Source organism: Camelus ferus, chromosome 17 (genome assembly GCF_009834535.1).
Source record: "Camelus ferus isolate YT-003-E chromosome 17, BCGSAC_Cfer_1.0, whole genome shotgun sequence".
Classification (NCBI taxonomy): Eukaryota; Metazoa; Chordata; class Mammalia; order Artiodactyla; family Camelidae; genus Camelus; species Camelus ferus.
This window is the reverse complement of record NC_045712.1, coordinates 27,291,138-27,311,108: the sequence shown is the minus strand read 5'-3', so window position 1 is coordinate 27,311,108 and position 19,971 is coordinate 27,291,138. Positions and strand designations below refer to the sequence as shown.

Genomic DNA, 19,971 nt, shown 5'->3' with positions numbered 1-19,971 from the left:
AAGAAGACCCACTAATAAAGGTCCAAGGGAGTAGAGCTTATAATCAAATCACAAAACATAGATGGAAACAAGGTACCATAAGCAAGAATCAGAAAGAATATCTGCAGAAGTGACTCTCAGAATGTTAAGATAGTGGAATTATTAGGTAGAGAATATAAAATAAGTATGTTTACCATGTTTAAAGAAATAAAGGAATCAAAAACACAGGAAATGAACAAAATTCTATAAAATAACTAGCAAGGTTTATAAAGAACAACATAGAACTTTTGGAAACGACAAAATAGAATACTTTAAATTAAAGAGAAGATTAAATACTAATCTGCAGAAGAGAGAATAAGGAAAATAGAAAATAAATCTGAAGAGATTACCGTTCTGCTTTCTGGTTCCATGTGGAAGAAACTTGAAAGTCATCACTTTATCCTAACAACAAGTAAAAAGCTAAACACACTGAAAAATCAACAACCCTTCTTAAATCTGTAAGAGAAATGAGGTCACAGGGCAAATCGCTGACAAAATTGCAGAGACAGACAGGCAGATACAGAGAATGACATCTCAGACCAGAACTGTCCATGGGAACTTGTGTTAAGAATTTCCTTTTATCCAGTACTTTATGTCCAGCTATCAAGAAAAAATTACAAGACAGCAACAGCAGAATACACATTCTTCTCAAGTTGACATGAAACATCACTAAGATAGACCATATTTAGGGCCATGAAACACACCTTAACACATTGAAGCGAATAGAAATCATACAATGTCTGCTCTTAGACAATAATGGAATTAAACTAGAAACCAATAACAGAAATATAATTAGATAATTTCAAAACATCTGAAGATTAAATGATACATTTCTAAATAACACACGGGTCAAAGAAGAAATCTCAAGAGAAATATTTTGAACTAAATGAAAATAAAAACATGACATCAAAGTTTGTGGGATGCCATGAAAGCAGTGCTTAGAGGGAAATTACACTGCTGAATGCATGTATTAGAAAAGAAGAGTGCTTGCTTAGGCAGCACATACACTAAAATTGGAACCATACAGAGATTAGCATGGTCCCTGCACAAGGATGACACCCAAATTCATGAAGTATTCCATATTTTTAAAAAGAAAAAAAAAGATCTAAAAATCAATCATCTAAGTTTCCATCACAGGAAATCAGAAAAAGAAGAAGTTAAATCCAAAGTAAGCTGAAGAGAAGAAATAATAAAAATTAGAGCAGAAATCAATGAAACTGAAAATAGGAAATCAATAAAGAAAATCAATGAAACCAAAACCTGACCCTTTAAAAAGACAAATAGAATTGGTAAGCCTCCCCAGGCCAACTAAGAGAAAAAGACAACATAAATCACTAATATCAGAAATCAAAGAGGGGATATCATTGCAGATCCCATGGATATTAAAAGGATAATATTATGAAAAAGTGTAAGCCCACAAATTTGATAACCTAGATGAAATGGACCAACTCCTTGAAAGACATCATCTGCCAAAACTCGCAGAAGGCATAGACAACCTGAACAGACCTGTATCTATTAAAGAAATAGAATTAATAATTAATAACCTTCCAAAATAGAAATCACAGGCCCAGATGGATTTACTGGTGAATTCCACTGAACTTTTAAGTTAGAGATAAAAGGATAAATAACAAGAAAGAAAGGTTAAGAGACATGGAGAACAGAGTGAAGAAGACAGAAGTCTGTTTAATCATAATTCCAGAAGGAGATAATTGGGATAAAAAAGGACGAAGTAATATTCAAAAGAATTATGGCTGAGATTTTTTTCAGTTGATAGAAAAGACATGAATCCTCAGATTCATGAAGTATAACAAATCACAAGAAAGATTGCTTCCCATCAGTGACTGAATATAGCAGGGATACTAATACAGATCTGTTCTTACTTGGCCAACTTTGGCTCAAAGATTCCCAACTTATTTACACTGAACCTTCTTTACACCGCATGGCAGTCTAGGATGCTTCTACCCAACTTTCCCTCCCTTCACTTGAGGTAAGACTAGCATCATGGCTTGATGGTTATCCAGCCTTACCTGGCTCCCTTCCTACTTCCTTGACACACAAATTTCCCCTCATAAAATCTTTGCACATTTAATCCCATCCTGACATCTGCTTCTCAGAGAACCCAGACTAACATAATTTTAAAAGACTGTTGAATAGACCAACAGTTGACTTCTCACCAGTGACAATGGAAACCATAATTTTGCAATGATATCTTTAATGTGGTAAAAGAAAACAAATGCTAAAATAGAATTTTATGTCCAGCAAAAATATTTTTCAAGATTGAGGGGAAAAAAAGCAAGCCACAGGAAATAGAAATTATTTATATACATATAACTGCAAAAAGAACTAGTTTTCAGAATATGTAAAGAATTTATACAAATAAGTAAGAGAAAGAAAAAGGATATCTATAAAGAAAATAAAAGACATGAGCAGGGAAACCCAACTGGTCAATAAACACATGAAAAGGTCCTTAATCTCACCAGAAATCAGGGAGATGCAAACCAAGACCACAGCGCGAAACAACTCACGCCAGTCAGATTAGTCAAAATTTTAAGGTCAGAATAATGAGGATTCTGATAACCTGTTGTGGGAGTACACCCATTATGGAAAACAGTTGGCATCATCTAAGAAATCTAAAGCCATACATATTCTATAATCCAGCAATTGCAGTTCTTGGCTTTACCTAGAGAAATTCATGCTATGTGCACCAGATAAACATACAAGAATGTGCAACCATCAGCACCACTCTATTTTAAAATGTTGCATCACTCCAAAAAGTTCCCTCAGGCCTATTTGCAGTCACTTCCTGCCCTCTTTCCCAGGCAACCACTAACCTGCTTTCTGTCTCTATAGATGTGGCTATCCAGACATTTCAAATGAATGGAATCACACAACAGGTGATCTTTTATATTTCTCTTACTTAGCATTTTTTGGAGATTCATCCATGTTGTAGCATGTATCAATGCTTCATTTCCTTTTATTGCTGAATAGTTTTCCATTGTATGGATGTACCATATTTTGTTTATCCATTCTCCAGTTGATGAATATTTTGCTTATTTCCAGTCTCTGGCTATCATGAACAATCTTGTTATGAATAGTTGTATACAAGTTTTTGTGTGCACATATACTTTCATTTCTCTTGGGTAGATTCCTAGGAGTAAAATTGCTAGGCCCTATGATAAAATTAATGTTTAACTTTTTGGGAAACTGCCAAAATGGCTGCATCATTTTACATTACACCAGCAATGTATGAGTTTCAATCTACATGACTTTTAAAAGAATAACATATCCCGGGAGTTTTTTTCATTGATTTGTAAGAGCTTTTATATACCAAAGACATTAATTCTTTTTTTTCTATATTATAGATGCCCATGATTTAATGTAAACTAAAAAAGAATAAAAAGGACAATTTCAACTAAGTAAATAAAAAACACTGCACAGGAAAAAAGACTGGAAGGAAATAAGCAAACCTACACATTACTGTTGCCACATGTGGAAAACAGATGAGTGAATTCATTTTTTGCTCCTATATGTTTTCATTACTATCTGAACTTGCTAAATGAGTATATATTAATTTTCATTCTGGTTATCAAAGTGAGTAAAAAACTAAAAAGGAGGGAGAGAGGAAAAGGAAAAAAAGAGAGGAGGGAGGGAGGAAAGAAAGAGAGGAAGGAAGGAACCCTTAGACTTCATCTCACCTCAAAAAGAAGGCTGAATGCATCTTCCTCCTGACTTGTGAGGTGAACTGACAAGCCCTTAATGAAGACCCCCTGAGGATTTTCCACAATGGTCATTGGTGTGACCGAGGGTCCAACATAGGGTAGAGTGGACAGGAGGTCAAACAGGCTCTCATTATAGATTTCCAGGTAGGAAACACGCACAGTGATGGCATGCGTGGGGCGTTCTTCAATCATCCTAAAAACCTAGATGGGAGATTGGACAGAAGTCACCAAGAGCAGAGCTCCAAATACCCATCAGTATTAGGGGAATTTCTTACCTTAGGAGGGAATCCTTGCACTAAAGGAATTCAGAGTCTAGTGGATGTGACGATCATCAAAAACAACAATTATTAGTAGCTCCATCGGGTGATATTTATTATCATATTGTAGGTTATTGAGGCCTAACTTGCAGATTGAGTACAGCCTCAAGAAATAGAGGCATGGTGAACAGAAAGGACTCAGAAGTGAAGGTATCTTCTTTGGTGGAGTTTTACCACATATAATCCTCTTTGACATCCATTGCTTAACTCCAACCACATAACTCCATTGTGATTAGAGCAGAGCAGGGGTAATACCCATCTATGCTCACTCAGCTAGTAAGGGAAGAAGCCAAGCCAGAACTCAGCCTTCTCAACTCCTAATAACTCTCCCCAGTTCGTATCATCAGGTGACTTTGGGCTGGTCCTTTCCCCTCTCTGGACCTTAACTTTCTTATCTGTTAAATGGGGAGTTGGGCTGGATGATCCCTGAAGTACCCCCTTGCTCTAACAGTCTAGATCTATGCTGTCCAATATGGTAGATACTAGCTCAGTGGCCACTGAGCACTCGAAATGCGGCTCATGCAATGAGGAACTCAGTTCTACACTTTATTTAGTTTTAACTAAAAATATAAAACTAATGCTAAATTCAGTTATTGGTAAACATTTAAGTATGTTTGGAACAACTTGGGTTTATATATCTGCTTTTTCAGCTGTAAATTTCGTGAAATCTAAATACACATGTAGAATTTGTTTTAAACTTTTCTTTTTTAGGGGGTGGGAGGAACTATGGTTTATTTATTTATTTTTTAAGTGGAGGTACTGAGGATTGAACCCAGGGCCTCATGCAAGCTAGGTATTCATTCTGCCACTGAGCTATACCCTCCCCACCAAATCTAAATACAGAGCCTACTATTTCTGATGAATATTTAGTGCCTAAATTGAAATGTGCTGTTAAGTGTAAAATACATATCATATTCCAAAGACTTAGTGTAAGGAAAAGGAATGTAAAATATCTCAATAATTCTTGTATTGATTACACTTGGAAATAATATTTTGGCTATATTGAATTAAAGTATATTATTAAAATTAGTTTCACCTGTTTTACTTTTTGACCTGTGGCTACTGGAAAAGTCAAAATTGCATATGTGACTTGCATTATATTTCTATTGGGCAGCGCTGGGCTAGACTATTAGAGTCTAAGAGGCTGAGCTACTGAAGCTTTGACAGTGGGATGTTAAGGATATTGCTTCAAAAAATTACAGCATGGATGGTTATACACTAGACAGACATTTTCACTTCTTACAGGACAGAGCTTTAAAACCTCAAGATGCTTTTAGGGAAAAGTCCTTTGCCTCCCACCTCCAAAAAGAGGGTCCTCACAAAACCCAGACTAGCAGAACTCAAAGGTAAGCCCTTCTGTCCTATCTTAAGTCACACTTCCCAGACCCTCAGGGCTGACTCAGTCCTGAAAGCTCATGCCGTGCCTTGCTTCTACCCTTTGCTCTTTTCTGGGGCTGAGGTGGTGGAAGAAGCCAGAGCAGGCCAGTAAGGAAGCTGTGCAAGGGTCCATATCCCTCTCATTAAAACCAGGAAAGAACACGGTTAGGACTCCTAATTCCTCAATTACAAGGTCACAGATCATCAGAATAGCAAGAAACCAGTCAGCATGTCCAACTCCCTCTTTCACAAATGAGGAAGCAGGCTCAGCGTGAGTATAGGTCAGAGTCTGGAAACCAAACTCCTGGTTTTCACACACACCACCCACCACGTATATCCTGTCTCCCCTACAGGCTGCAACTCCTTTGAGGCCTGGACCCCTCTTTCTGCAGGAGCTGGCCTGGGATGGGCAGCATCTGGGGTAAAGACAGCGGACCTGTGTGGCATCCCACCCATAGGCCCACTCTCTACCTGTTGTAGCGCACGAGGGAGGATCCCCCGGTGCTTGTAATTCTCAGTTGCCCCCGTCATGGTGTATGTCTTGCCAGCTCCCGTCTGCCCATAACACATGATGGTGCCTGCAAACATTTCAAAACACATCTTGGTGACATCCAGGAAGATAGCTCCAAGGTGAGTTCTCCTACCCTGCAGCATCCCCAGTGCCAGCCAGAGCCCTGGTGTGAAGATGGCCATCAGGAGTAGCCAAGGACATCAGGAATTCCTGCCATGGAGGCAGCGGGGGCAGGGAAACAGAGATACAAATGTTCAAAACACAGAAGGCTTCTCTGAATCTGGGGTCCATTGTAGTGCTCTACTCCTCAGGATTCTGAGGAGAGCAAGGAATCCCAGGGAACAGAGGAAGTGAGGATTTTCCTAGAAAGACAAGGGAGATAAGTGCACTAAACTTCAGCCCTTCTTTAGCAAGGTCAGGAACTGCCAGGTTCTCTGGGCTGGGCCTCCCTGCGGGGCTGGCCAGGCAGGAGGAAAGAAGGACTTTCAAAATCACCAGGAAGAGATGGGAGTGAAAAGGGCATTTCCTTTGTAGACTGCAAGTTCCCACAGGACCAAACAGGGCTGCCAGGCCACTTAAACAGAGCACTGTGAGCAAGTCCCGATCTAGTCCCATTGCCCTCTCCGGCAAGACTTTCATTTGGACCTTTCATGTGCTCTGGGTCTACCATCACCACCAGGCTGCTGGGACACAAACCGGTCACCCTGGGCTCCAGTTCCTACCTGCTCTTCTTCCTGGCTTGGGCAGCCTGAGCCTGACCCCATCCCAAATGCTGCTTCTGGGCATTTTCACAGCAGACCTGCCCAGGCAACACTGGGCTGTGGAAATCAGTGTTTGCCCTTGCCACGTGGATGCTCTAGTTCCTGGGATTGGTAGATTTTTACACAAGGGGCCCTAATTCAGCATCTGAGCTGGAGTCAGAAGCAGTGTCTAATAGATATTAATCCTGCACAAAAGTGCAGGAAGTAATCAGCTCAGCCGGGACTCAGAGCCCATTTATGGCTCCACAGCACCCAAAACTCTTAACCTCCTGGGGTCTCTTAACCTCCCTGGGCCTTAGCTCCTCTGTCTCCACTTCCTCAGGCCCCCGTCCCCTCAGGACCAGTGAGGACCACACCTATGTATCACACACAGAATACAATATTTGGGCATCTACACTGAACGGATTTTTAAACAGAAGATCTAAAACTTGCAAACAGGGAACATTCTAGTCAGGAGCCACCAGACTATGCAGGGCAAAGTCTATAAACTGTGATATATTTTTTCTAAGGACTTTTAAATCTTTTCAAGATTTTCCCAATAAATTTTAATTTGTTAAGAAAGCTTTTTTTGGTTAAGCTTTTAAGAAATATCAAGCTGTACTCAAGTTTTTAGTGAAATATGTAAATAATCCCATACTAGAATATGAACAGATTGATTGTGCTGGTAGAGTGAATGGAAATAGCTCCTAGTGGGTAACCAAGAGAAAAATGTTTTGACTACATCAAATTTACCATAAAGACATTATGTTAAAAACTAATATTTGAGGGAGTGGAAACAGGATAATAATTGAATCCCCATGACCTAGACAGAGCCAGGCTCATTAAATCTTCCTGTGAAGGTAGGCTCCCAGGACCACAGATCAAGCCATGCCCACAATGTCACTGAGCAAATAAGTTTTCCACCATAAGAACATGGAAATAGACAAATAAGCAAACAAAAATTAGCAAGTGAAGTTATATTTTATTTTATTCACCATAAAATACTTGCACCTCATACTAGGGGGTAGGTGGGGAGGGGATCTCCGCAGATTCTTATGTAAAACAAAAGTTAATTAACTAAATTACCATTATAGCCATCAAGGGCCTGAGAAACCACGTCCTTCGCAACTGTCTCATAAACCAGGTCCTGGGAGGCATCATGGAGAACCCCATCCAGCTTGAATGACCAGTCTGTCTGCTGGTTATTGACAACTCCTCTCCGAGTATCTTTTTTTAAGTGAATATCAATGGTCTAGGAAGAGAGAGAGAGCGAAAACTTGTTATGAAACTGGTATAAAAAAGTCACTGATAGCCAAGGCCTGACCTGGAAGGAACTTTAGGAAGGTTTACTTTAGGAAGAACAGGGACTCCCATGTATTCTGGACGATCTTTGGGAGTGGGGAAGGAAGCTCCTGCAGGGACACCACACCCCCTCAAGGTGGAAGGATCAGGAGACTGGAGCACTTGTTAGTTTCCACACCTCTCACCCTAATTTACAGGGTGCTGTCTGTCTTGGTTCACCCCATCTATGATATGGGGTCAAGAACATTTACCATGTTCTCATTAAACAAGCTTTAGACAAATTCAGTTAAGCACCAGGAGGCCTTCAATTGGGCCAGAGAGAACAGTGGGCTTGGTGACAGAGGTCTGGGCTTGAGCCCCATCTCTCTGGATCCTGGCGGTAAGGACTTCCTCAGCACTGTGGTGAGCACCTACTCCCACATACATGCTATGGGCCAGTGTGAGTAATGATGAAATGAGGGTCACAGAACAGGCTCTGGACTTCTCAGTTACTCACTGGTATTAGAGTAGATTGAGGGTGACTACCTTCTTGTCATCTGCAGATTTTTAGATGTAAAGATTCCTAAACAACTTTTTTTTTAATGTTTTTCATCCCTCTATAGCAAACCACTGTGGTAGCAGCTGGATCAGAAACATACTGAGTTAGGTCATTGGTAGATTCCAATCTTTGAAATGGGGGCTTCTGATATAAACAGACATTCACTGGAATCTTATCCTGGATGCCCTAATCCAAAGCCAAGACACAGCCACATGCAGAAAAAATATCAACAGAGAGAGGCTTGGTCCATTCAGGTAAGAAATGCTCTGTGCTTCAGTGTTCACTGAAGCCATGTCCAGCAGGGTGCACTTCACAAGGCTGCAGGTGAGTTTCCTTTTGACTGCTAGGACTTTCGACTCTTGAGAAGGTGGCCTTTGAATTCCTCCCTTAAAGAATGTCTCAATGTTGCCCATAGGAGATCCACAGACATCTGCTGAATGGAACCATCCCATACTCTCAAGGTGTCTGAAGCCTGTCATAGGCTTCTGAAAACTTCTCAGGACACTGGTAGGGACATGGGGATGGATAAATCTTTCCAGTTCTCTTAGTAAGAGTTTCGCCATCTGCTTTGGTAAGTTTAACAGTAATCAACTTAAGACATTCCTACTGTACTTCCTGGGAGATTGTATAATGGCAGATCTGGTCACCAGAAAGTTTTGTGAGTGTTGATAAGTGTTAGTCTTGTGTCAGATACAAGGATAAGGTAAACTTACTAACCAAAAAGGCAATTTAAAATGGGAGTTTCATGAGCTTCCTCAACAGCATTGTAGGGGAGTGCTTTGGACTTGAAGGACTCTAGATTCCATCTGAACTTTTACCAATTCTGTCTTGGTCCTTAAAAGGTTGTTTGCAAACAGGGTCATACTGTAGCAAGCGGGTACAGAGAGATGCCCAGACAGGTGAAGGCAAACACACTGCACTTACTTTGTTGTCATCTCCATATGTGATCATTTCATGAGCAAAGTCATCGGTGGGTTTGACACGGACAAACGCATGAACTTTTTTCCTAGTACCCATTCTAGCTAAAAAGAAGACAGCAAACATTTTCAGTAGTCAATCATCAAACAACAATTAGAAGGGAGGTGTCATTCATATCAGAATATCAGAAAAGGGTGATATGTGGTCCATGTTTTCCTCTCCCACTGAGAGCCAGTCTTCCTTTTTACCCCCTAGCATTCTCAGTGCTCTGCCCACAGGCTGCTGCTCCACAAGACCATGTACTTCCTACTTTATAGGGGGTCTCACCATTTTCCACCAATGACCCCCTAAGAGACTGAAATTCAAAGCAAAAAGAATGCTCCCTTCAGTGGCCTAACTTTAAATATGGTTTCTAGAAATGTTCTGAATTTGAGTCCACTTATACTTTGCCTTATTCATTATATTTTCCTCTAAAATACTATGAAATGAATTAGAACTGATTTTTTTTCATGAACATACCTTACTTCAGATGTAGCATCTCCTCCTCTACCTCCATTAGACTAACTTAGATCAGAAAAAGATTCCCTGGAAGTATATTTAATCTAGCCTATATAGTCAAATATCCTTTTTTCTCTGCCACTCCATTGAGAGAAAAATCACAGTCCCCTACCTCCTCTGCCTCTCCTAAAACCTAGCTATGTATATACATTTTCTTTCAGGTAGACACACATATATTTGTATTCCTTCATTTATAGTACCACAAATAATTACCATGTATAATAAAATGTTAAAATAAATGTTGAATGTAGCATCATCAAATAGTATGAAAGCTTATAGATATAACTGACAGGGAGGTACATAACTTTCTTATTATATAGAGTTGTCCTATAAGAGAAAAGACTTTCTCAAGGGAAGGGCCATAAATACCATAAACACTCAAGCAAAGTCAAGATGCCAACTAGTAGAGATGCTACAAAATGGATTGTTGTATTGCAGGGAGAGTTAACTGATCTCTAATATCCTGTCCAATTAAAGTATTTCATAAACATTTTTAAAAATTCAATTGTACACCCTCCAAATGATAACTAAGAAAGCTTACATTTTATTGGCTACTAGTCTCATTGGTCAAATTCGCACCAGGCCCTCTCCTGAGACTGTCTGGGTAAACCTATTTAATACTATTACAAGGTAAATTCTGGTTCTAACCAGGATGGATATAGGGTGGATATTTGGCGGGGAAGCAAAGAGGGTTCTTAAACAGAAGTAATAATTGCACTGATTTTTATTGCATTAAGGGGGACTTAAAACTTAATTTGCTTTTTAGGTGCCTCTTATACACTGATGACAAAGGATTAAGTATTGAGAGAAAATGTCAAAAGCTCTGTGGAAAGCTAAAAATCCATCTGTAATCATCACCAGTTGTGATAAATCTAGCTAAGTAATACTAGAAAACAAGTTAAAGGTCTATGAAAATATGCCAAATAACTTAATTGTTCAAAACTATTGGGCAAATTAACATAATACAATTTTAAATTGTTCCAAGATGAAACATTTCAAATTTTACATATAAGTTTTTCTAAGATAATTCTAATTTTTTTTCTTTTTCCTTTCTAAAATATAAGTTGAACAATAGCATCAAGGAGTTTATGGCCATGTAGTCCTAAAACTGGGCTCTCAGATTTCAGTAATTTCACTTTTATGGAACCATGAATACAAGGAATGTTAAAAACTCATTTAGAGTTAATGTGCCACAATACACAAAACAGACTTTGAATCGAGACAAGACCTGAGGGTCAGGACATGTGCTGCGACATACACTTCTCTTTTGATGTCCCTGGTTGGGTTGGGCCAGTTCAATAAGAAATGAGGCATTTACACCTAAAATAACCTGTACTTTCATGGGGCAGAATAGGGGAGTTAAGGCTAAAGAAAACTCCTGGACACTTGAAAAAGCCAACCAGCAGAGGAATTACTGATTTTATGAAGAGTTAGGGAAACATGAGGCATAGGGAGGTGACTTGATTTCATCTTCAAACTGGAAAACAGCAATATCAACACAGTTGTTAAGGGAAAAAAAATAGCTTGCTCGTGCTATTGCAAAGCCTCTAACAAATAAACTGATAAGATGTTTAATATTTTTAAAAAGCTAATTTTCAAGATGGACTGTAAAGAAAAAGTCACGCATGACAGATTTCTTTTAATTAGGTAATTATTTCACTTAAAAAAAAGCACATTAAATAAAGAATATTAACAGGGGGAGGGTATAGCTCAGTGGCAGAGTGTGTGCCTAGGATGCACAAGGTACTGGGTTCAATCCCCAGTACCTCCACTAAAAAAAACTAATTAAAAAATAATGAATAAACCTAATTACCTCCCCTCTAAAAAAAAGAATATTAACATGTTATAGATATTATCTAAGAGAGGTTAAATGAGTGTTACCTGATAAACATGATTCCAGATATTTAAAATATTAATGTCCCTCCACATTTCTAATTACAACTTGTGATCACCACTTGATTTCCTCTCACAATTATCTTAACTATCATGAAGTGGCCTTAAGTATCTCTACAGAAGCAAGTTAAGTAGAGACAAGCCCTGCCCTTTCAGTTTACAGCTTCAACAAGTGGGCAAAATAAAACTCTAATCCCTATTACCAGCCCTTCAGATGTCAAAGCAAATAATCAAACATGTTACTTTCATATTTGCCTGCTGTAGGGTGTGTGACCACTTCTCACATTCCTCAAGAAATTATTTTATGGATGTATTTTCCAGGCCACTATGGGATTTTTGAAGGCCAAATTCAGATCTTTTAATTTTGAGAAAATGAATCTGAAAGGTATTCATGTGAGTAAGAAGAATGGCTTGTCCAATTTCAGTTCTAAAGTTTTTGTTTGCAGAATTGAGCTCTAGAAATACAAAGTCACATATAGCTCTAACATGACTCCCCAACTGAGGAAACTGAAGAGAGTATCTCATCTTCAAGTTCACTTTGATCTAGGCTATTGGAAAATGGAGAGTAGGGGGGAGGTGTGTTTGGACTCAAGCAAACATTTACACTCCATCTCTAAAGCTCTGGGAACCATTCCCCAAACCAGTCCGAGGGCTCATCCTGCTGCCCAGGAAAGCTAAGATGCTGCCCAGGGACCATGAAGGGCAGCTCTAGGGGCGGATGTCCAAGCCTCCCTCCCAGCGGCCCCTACCCACTGACAGCCCAAGGTCAGCACAGGCCAGTTCCAAGAAAAGCCCTCCCCTCAGAGCCTGTCCCTTTTCTGCCCAGCACTTTGCCAACATGCACATGCACATGCAATCATCCTACCTGTGCTTCCCAAGGCCCTCCCCATGCTTACACCCATGGCTCCACCTGTGCCACGAGCCATATCCACCTAAGGCAAGCCCTCTCTGTTAACTGCATCCCTCCTGTGAGTTCCCTACCCAGTGGTCCCTCAACACCCAGACATTTGGGGACCCCATGCCATCTTGCACTTACTGAAATAACGCTTGTCACCGTTCTTACGCCGCATCATATGAGTGGGTTTCAGCTCCCAAATTAAATTATAAGCAGCTTAAGGGGCAGGACTGTGCCTTTTATCTCTTTTGAATCCCCCCTCAAAGTCCAGAACAGTGCCCAGCACAGGGCAGGTGCTCAAGAAAATGGTGATTGGTGGTGATGGTCATGGTCATGGCTGGAAGTCAGAGGGTGGCTCAATCTCCACATGTAGGTCCATCTTCAGTCACTACTGAGAGAGTCCCAAAGGGCGCATGATGTCACTCCCCTCCCACACCACCTCCAATCCTGAGCCCACAGCCCTTCCAGGAGGACACTTGGTTTCCAGGCACCACGGCAAGAAGCCAACTTCAGCCCCTCACCACACTCTTCCTTTTTGTAAGTCCTTCCTTTTAGTAGGGTCTTTCTGCCTCAGGACCTAGTAGGGAATGCCTCTCTCTCATGGGCACCACCCTTAGATATTTCTGGTGTAAATAAGAGAACCGCTGAGGCCACCAGAAGACCTTCCTGCTGAGAGGCTCATGGTTTTCTCATTTGTTTTAGGGGTGGGAATGAACAGAATCGCCACCAAGCACCCCTGAAAGCTCGGTAAAGGGAGAGGACCAGGTAGGACCCTATCTTCCAGAGCTTCTGTCCAGAACAGAGTCTTTCATGTTGAACTCTCATAGCCACCAGAGAGGCAGCAGCATCTGAACCCCGCCCAAATTCGGTCCAGGTGCATTTGCACCTAGCCTTGAGCTAAACAAAAGACTCAGATCCAGGTAGAACTGACCTTTCCCCCTTTTCTAACCCAACATGCTGGATGCCTATGTGGAGTCTGGGAGGCAGTGGGACCTTGGGACCATTCCTGTCCCTCTCTAAAACGGTTTCCGTGTCTGTAAAGCGAAGGATTGGGGCTGGTGATCCCGAAGCCCCTTCAGTTAGAAAACCGACGAATACAGAAGGGTTCAGAAGACTAGAGGTCTGTAAACCTCAGGAGCGACGTAGGACCCTCCTGGAGCTAGGAAAGTTAGATCCGAAGACCCTAAGCCGCAGCTAGGCTGAAAGTGTCCCCGCGATACCGCCCCCTCCCCGGTCAGGGTTTCACAGATCAGCGAACCAAGCTGGGGGACACTCGGGCTGTGTTCAGATTTCAGCAACTGCTTGCCGCCCAGGCGGACAACCCCCTTCCGGCCTCCCTTCTCCCAACCCCAGCGGCGCGCGACCCCCGCTCACCGCTCGGGAGGCAGAAGCCCTCCAGCAGCACGACCGCTGCGTGAGCAGAGACCCAAAACCAGCACACTGCCGCTGCCGGGCTGTGTACACAGTCGCCGTGGCAACGGGCCGCTTCCGGAGATCCCGGAAGTACATCGTGGTGGCGGAAATGAGATCCGCGGTCCTCTGCTGAGTTACAGGCAGGGTCAGGGCCGAATCAGGAGGACGCGAGATGGGACCAACTAGTCTAGAAAGACTTCGGCAGCTGCAAGCACGAAGTCAGGGTCGGGGTAGCGAGGGAACTAAAGATGCGCAAGAACCAGGAAGCAGGGTGGCTGGGCTTCCGGCGCAGAGTAGTCTGAGACTACGGCGGCCGCGCAGGCCCGTCTAACTCCAGCCCTGCGCTCCGGGCTGCTGTCCGCACGCGCCCTCGCCCCGCCCTGCTTAGTCTGGAGTCGGCCGGCCAGGCCTGCGCAGTCGCGGCGTCCGGGGAAGATGGTGGAGGACGGCGCGGAGGAGCTGGAGGACCTGGTGCACTTCTCCGTGTCCGAGTTGCCTAGTCGCGGCTACGGCGTCATGGAGGAGATCCGGCGGCAGGGCAAGCTGTGCGACGTGACGCTAAAGGTGCCGGGGGCTGGACGGCGCGAGGCTGAGGGCCAAAGGACCCAATGGGGAGGGAAGAAAGGTGGGGGATAGGGGAAGAGAGGTCTAGTGCGCAGAGGGGTGGGGAAAGGAGGTTGGAGGGAGAGCGAGTAGGGGAGAGAGAGATGCCACAGTGGGAGAGGGGGATTGGGGCCGAATGGGGAGATGGATAGGGACAGCCTCTTAGCCCTTAGAAGGAAAGGCTGAGAACGGCGCCGCTGAGGCCCTCAGAATGGATGGAGACATTGGGGTGCCTGCCTCCCTTTTCTGTTACACAGACAAGAGAAAATGGACTTACAGCCCCTCTAGGTAAGAAGGGGCGGTGGCCGTGGCCGTCTCTACATTCTGACGGGCACCGCGGAAGCACCTTTTCTTGCCACCATAGACGTTTCTTTATGCCCCTCGAAGTTAGCTGCGCTGTTGTAGAGGTGTAGGCTTTTCCTTAGGAGTCATTCCTTGCCCTTGATTGTTAGATTACTTCCTTGTCTCTTAAGAGCTTTTAACCTCGGATCTGGAAATCTTTTGAGGTGGGCACCTATCCTTCCCGACACTGAAAGGCACACTCCCAGCACCACCACCTCAAAGGTCTCGGAGAATGGATTGATGGGCTGCGTGGGGAGAGGGATTTCTTGACCACCTGTTCCCTGTTGGCATTCTGGGCACAAGAGCCAGACTTCGTCCTGTGCTTTGCATCCGTTCCCACTGGAGAGGCATGCTGTGCTACTCCTTAGCTCAGCTGCTGAGCCACGTGAAGAAGCCCTCCAGGTGGGGAGATGCTGTTGCAAGCCGTGTTCCGTGGTGGGCTTTGGCTAGAAGGCTGCCAGCATTTGTGAAGGACTCTGTTGGAAAAAAACAAAACAAAAACAAAACTATGTAGAGATCTCTTTGTTCTATAGGGTTAAGGAAACTTTTCCTTTTTCACTTATTTGAGTCAGACCTCTGGAGACAGTCGAGTAGAATAGTTAAGAGTGCGGCTTTGGAGATAGAAGGATTTGGATTACAATCCTAGGTATAACCTTGGGCAAGTTACTTAATCTCTCTAAGCATCAGTTTTCCAAATGTAAAAATAAGGATGATTCCTAATTCTTAGTATGAAGGTTAAATGAGAAAATTTGTGGTATTATTTGCATAATGCCTAGCCTAAGGTTTTTGTCAGTCTAAACCCCTCCTGAAGGAGATTAGTTTTCCTGGAGAGGAGTCAAGTGGACTGAGAGGGAAAAGCATCTTTAGTGTGGAACCAAGAGGTCTGAGGAAAATGAGCTGGACTAAAGGAGGAAGAGGAAGTAAATATAAATGAGAAATTTTTGTCCACTGTGATTGCATAGTAGTAGACTTTGAGGCTACTAGAGATTTGTAAGCAAAAGAGTGATCTCGTTATGGCACTAACACTTGGTGTGAGTAGACTGGTGAAAAGCAGTAATGGGGGAGAATTTTCAGATTAAGATTTAGGCTGTAAGGGTGAGCCAGGGAAGACACAGAGAAGTGAAAAAGGCCAGATCGCCTGGGTTTGAATCATGGCTCTGCCACTTATTAGCCATGAAAACAGCACTGGTGATTCTGTTCCTTCATCTGTAAAATGGGGATTGTCACCTACCTAGTAAGATTGCTGAGGACTCCACTAGTTAATGCACTTAAAACGATCATGTAATGAATACTCAGTAAGTAGTAGATATTTATGAATAATAACTTAATGGGGTAAACGCATATGTTCAACCTGCCACTTTGAATTCATTTTAGCTTCTGATTAATTTTGGATGTTTCATCTAAACATTATGTTCATTGCCTTAAAAGAGTTTGCAAACCATTGATCTACTTGAATAGCTTGCATTTTACAGATAAGGATCAAGTCCACAGGGAGAACAGGCTTGTCCAAGGTCACAGATTGAACTGAGCAGAGCTAGGACTAGAGACTAGACTCCTGGAGTCTGGACTCCAGGTCAAGTGTTCTTTCATGCTCTACTGTTGCCGCTTCTATCACTGACATGACTGAACTGATTTCAGCTGATAGCATGTGATTTAATCTACCTCAAGTCAGTTGTACTCATCCTTTACAACATGTCACCTTTTCTATCTTCCCAAGTTTTAGGGAGAGTGTGACAGGCAGCATTAGCAGGCATGTCACTTTCTCAGAATTCACTGCCAACTCCTGAACCTTGCTTAATTTTCTTTTTGGGAAAATCTGTTGTTTAAATTCCTTGGGTGCCTGTTGGATAGTTAAGTAGAGGCATAACAGAAAAGAGTAATATATTAGATTTTTCAATCACATTCTGTATCTTTGGTGACTTGAACCTCTTTGAAAAACTGAAAGTGCTGAACCCTCTCAGAAAAATGCACATACTTTTTCAAACATGCAAAATTTTCCATTTGGTCATGGGAGCAATTCCCATGAAGCCCATCTTTGGATCTTGGATGATGAATCAAACTGAATAGTATTTTCCTATCAGAAAAAGCCATGCTACTTCTCTTTGGCAAGTCATTTTATCTTAAAGTTTAGGAGGGTAGTAGTGCAAGACTTCTTGGCACCCTGTAGCATAAGGCTTAGTCTGAGTAGAGAGGTTTTCATCCACAGAAGTTCTCGTCTCCTCTTCTCAACAATTGGTTTCGTCTCCTTTTCCTCTGGGCTGCCAGGAGCCCAGTGCTCAGGCCTCATCTGTCTATTCATCTGGGTCCAGCAAATTTGGCAGACTCCCCAGATGCAATGAGTGTTCTCCAAACCTCTTCTTATTCATGAGATTTATACCTACCAGATTCCTATATTTCTATTCTTCTCTCACATACTCCTTTCTTTTTATTTGTGAGAGCAGAATGGGATCACCAAACCTGCATACTATTCACTGACCCATAATCTTAGAAGAGGGAGGAGCCTCCTCTCCACACACACACACACACACACACACACACACACACACTCACACACTTTGTTTTGCAACCACTAGTAAATGGTTCCTCAAAGATCTGCTGGCATCAGTCTTCCCAGCATTTTGCCAAGGCCCCTGCCAAAGTTTTGAACCCACATCTGAGCATTTAGCCTTCAAAAGGAAATGTCTTTTCCGTGGGTGAAAGGCACAGTATTAGAATACTTCCTTTTGACCCACTACACTCAAGTACACAGTTTTCACTGAAACTGACTTCAAGAGCCACACATTTGAGTCTGGAATCTCAGCTAATTTGTTGTCACACTCATTTTGTGATGAAAGAGTAGGTGGAGGAGGATATGGAAGTGAGGGAAGGACTTGTTGATGCACATCATTTTTATGTTATGTGTAGTGTAGAGAGTTACGCAGGTATAATTATAGAGCTGGAATAATCAGTATGAAAAGGAGGCTTAGAGGTCCTCTATCAAAGCCATCCATTTTACGGATGAAAAAAACCCTGAGGCCTAGAGATATTAAGGGATTGCCCAAGGCACAAAGCTGTATTATCTGAGATCCACCACAGCTGTTTGTTGGTGGAAGCGATGCTTTTACATCCTTTGTCGGATTACTCACCTGCCTGCTAATGGTACAAAGCAGAGCAGGGGACAGACAGCATCTGCAGTGTCATCTTTGAGCATGGAGGACAGTGATGTGTATGGCCAGATGCAACACCACTGTTCTATTTCAGGAGAGAAGACAGATGCAGGCTTTTTCTGCTATTCTTCTGGACACATGAATTTTTGACTCCTTTGATTTGGAAATGACTCCTGATTGGGAAATACAGTGCTTCTGAATATCATGCATTCCTGGGACTTTCTTCTGACTTTTTTCAGGTAGTTGTGTTTATTTTCAGCATTGCCTCTTTTTAATGAGTAATTAGAACTAAAGGGAAGAATGTGCTCCTTGATGAATTCATATTCATCAAAAAGTCAGTTTTGCTCTTTCTTCTTCTTCGAGTTATGCTGTGGGTGATACTGTTAAAGTCGGACACTGATGAGATGTATGAGAGAGCTTGATGCTGCCTCACACGTAGGTGGGGAAAGAGTTGGAGGTATCTTGGAAAATCAGTTAACTAGCCCGGCAGTATTCATGAGGTTCACCCTTGGGCTGCTGGAGCTTGGCTGGCTAGCTGGGTGTATTTCAGAAGCCTGTGTCTGGGGATGCTTCTTACTGCAGGTGGTTCCTTTACTGTTTTGTACATGAGACTCCATTGTTTGCACCTTGACCACTGCCTGGTTCAGTTTGTAGGCTGGTTGATTGAAAATGAGACCACATTGTTTTTCTAGAGGTGCGTTCCTAGCCCCTCCTAAATTATAAACCTGGCATCTACCTTCCTCCTGTGGTTTGTTAGGGTTTGACACTCCCTTTGCCTCTTTGGCATGGAAAGCAGCCAGCTTCCCCACAGTTAGTTTAGACCTTTTTCTACCCAAACAACTGATCATATCATTACTTGTTTCCAGCTGGGAAGAAGAGAGAATGAATCAAAATGTGTGAACCAAGAGATGGCAAGCATTTTCTGTAAAGAGCCAGACAGTAAATATTTTAGGATTTGTGGGTCATACAGTTTCAGTTGCAGCTACTCCACTCTGATGTTGTAGCACCAAAGCAGCTGTACACGATACATAAACGAATGAGTCTGGTTGTGTTCTAGTAAAACTTTATTTACAAAAACAGGTGTGGGCCAAACACGTTCATATACTGATACAGTCTTTGTAAAGTTTAAGGCTTTTGGAGTGGATTACACTTGCTTTATTGCCCCAGTATGTGCTTCTGTGGTTTCAGAAACTAGAAGCATCTCTTGTTAAAGAGTGCAGGTAAACCAGAAATGAAAAACTCTTCTTCCAGATCACTGCAGGTGATCATGGAACTATCCTGGCTGGTGACTGAATAACTGTCGTAGGAGAAGTTTTTGTTCTGTTTGCATCTCATCTTTAAAGTCTTGTAACTCTGCTGAAGCTTGAAGCAGACTATTTCCAAAGCATTAACTAAAGACAACATGCTCCCTTTCTGTCTCAGTTGAAGCTGAGGATGCTCAGCTGCTTGCAGAATGGCAGGCCAGAGGAGACCGTGATGGCTCCTGTGTTCCCGTGGACCTGACGGCTGTGTTCAGGGCCGTGAAGGTAAGGGCCAGAGTTTGGGCATTTGGCAGGCAAAATAGAAGATCAGTAGTTCAGATATGGCCCAATATGTCTGGGCAGTGTGCTGCATATCTGATGAGAACATGCCTTTCAGAAAAGAAGCTCCAAGTGGGAGGGAATAGCTCAGTGGTAGAGCT

The 19,971-nt window shown here is 42.4% G+C and overlaps 2 protein-coding genes and 2 non-coding genes across 14 annotated transcripts in view; 3 read left to right on the top strand and 1 right to left on the bottom strand.

Annotated features, from left to right (window-relative positions):
* The window catches only part of KIF9 (kinesin family member 9), a 43,405-nt gene extending 29,111 nt beyond the window's left edge, over positions 1–14,294 (bottom strand). For 2 of the 6 annotated variants that reach the window (XM_032458649.1, XM_032458653.1), the window contains exons 1-6: positions 14,161–14,287; positions 12,928–13,177; positions 9,447–9,544; positions 7,769–7,934; positions 5,903–6,009; positions 3,714–3,938 (exon numbers count right to left, since the gene is read on the bottom strand). In XM_032458649.1, coding sequence (XP_032314540.1) covers positions 3,714–3,938; positions 5,903–6,009; positions 7,769–7,934; positions 9,447–9,544; positions 12,928–12,964 — 633 coding nt within the window. In that variant the 5' untranslated portion in view covers positions 12,965–13,177; positions 14,161–14,287. Of the gene's footprint in view, positions 1–3,713; positions 3,939–5,902; positions 6,010–7,768; positions 7,935–9,446; positions 9,545–12,927; positions 13,178–14,160 lie in introns of all 6 variants that reach the window. The other 4 variants (XM_032458651.1, XM_032458650.1, XM_032458652.1 and 1 more) reach the window with 4 other exon arrangements.
* Positions 1,002–1,105, top strand: LOC116657334. The gene has a single exon (XR_004312455.1). It is a non-coding gene; the product is annotated as a U6 spliceosomal RNA (small nuclear RNA).
* Positions 11,698–11,769, top strand: TRNAP-AGG. Its single transcript has one exon. It is a non-coding gene; the product is annotated as a tRNA-Pro (tRNA).
* Positions 14,295–14,416: 122 nt separating the features above from the next.
* KLHL18 (kelch like family member 18) overlaps positions 14,417–19,971 on the top strand; it is a 47,754-nt gene continuing 42,199 nt past the window's right edge. For 2 of the 6 annotated variants that reach the window (XM_032458659.1, XM_032458660.1), the window contains exons 1-3: positions 14,627–14,763; positions 18,385–18,529; positions 19,713–19,816. Coding sequence is in view for 2 of the 6 variants with exons in the window: in XM_006173472.3 (XP_006173534.1) it covers positions 14,635–14,763 (129 nt within the window). In the remaining 4 variants the exon portion in view is untranslated. Of the gene's footprint in view, positions 14,764–18,384; positions 18,530–19,712; positions 19,817–19,971 lie in introns of all 6 variants that reach the window. The other 4 variants (XM_014558124.2, XM_032458661.1, XM_006173472.3 and 1 more) reach the window with 3 other exon arrangements.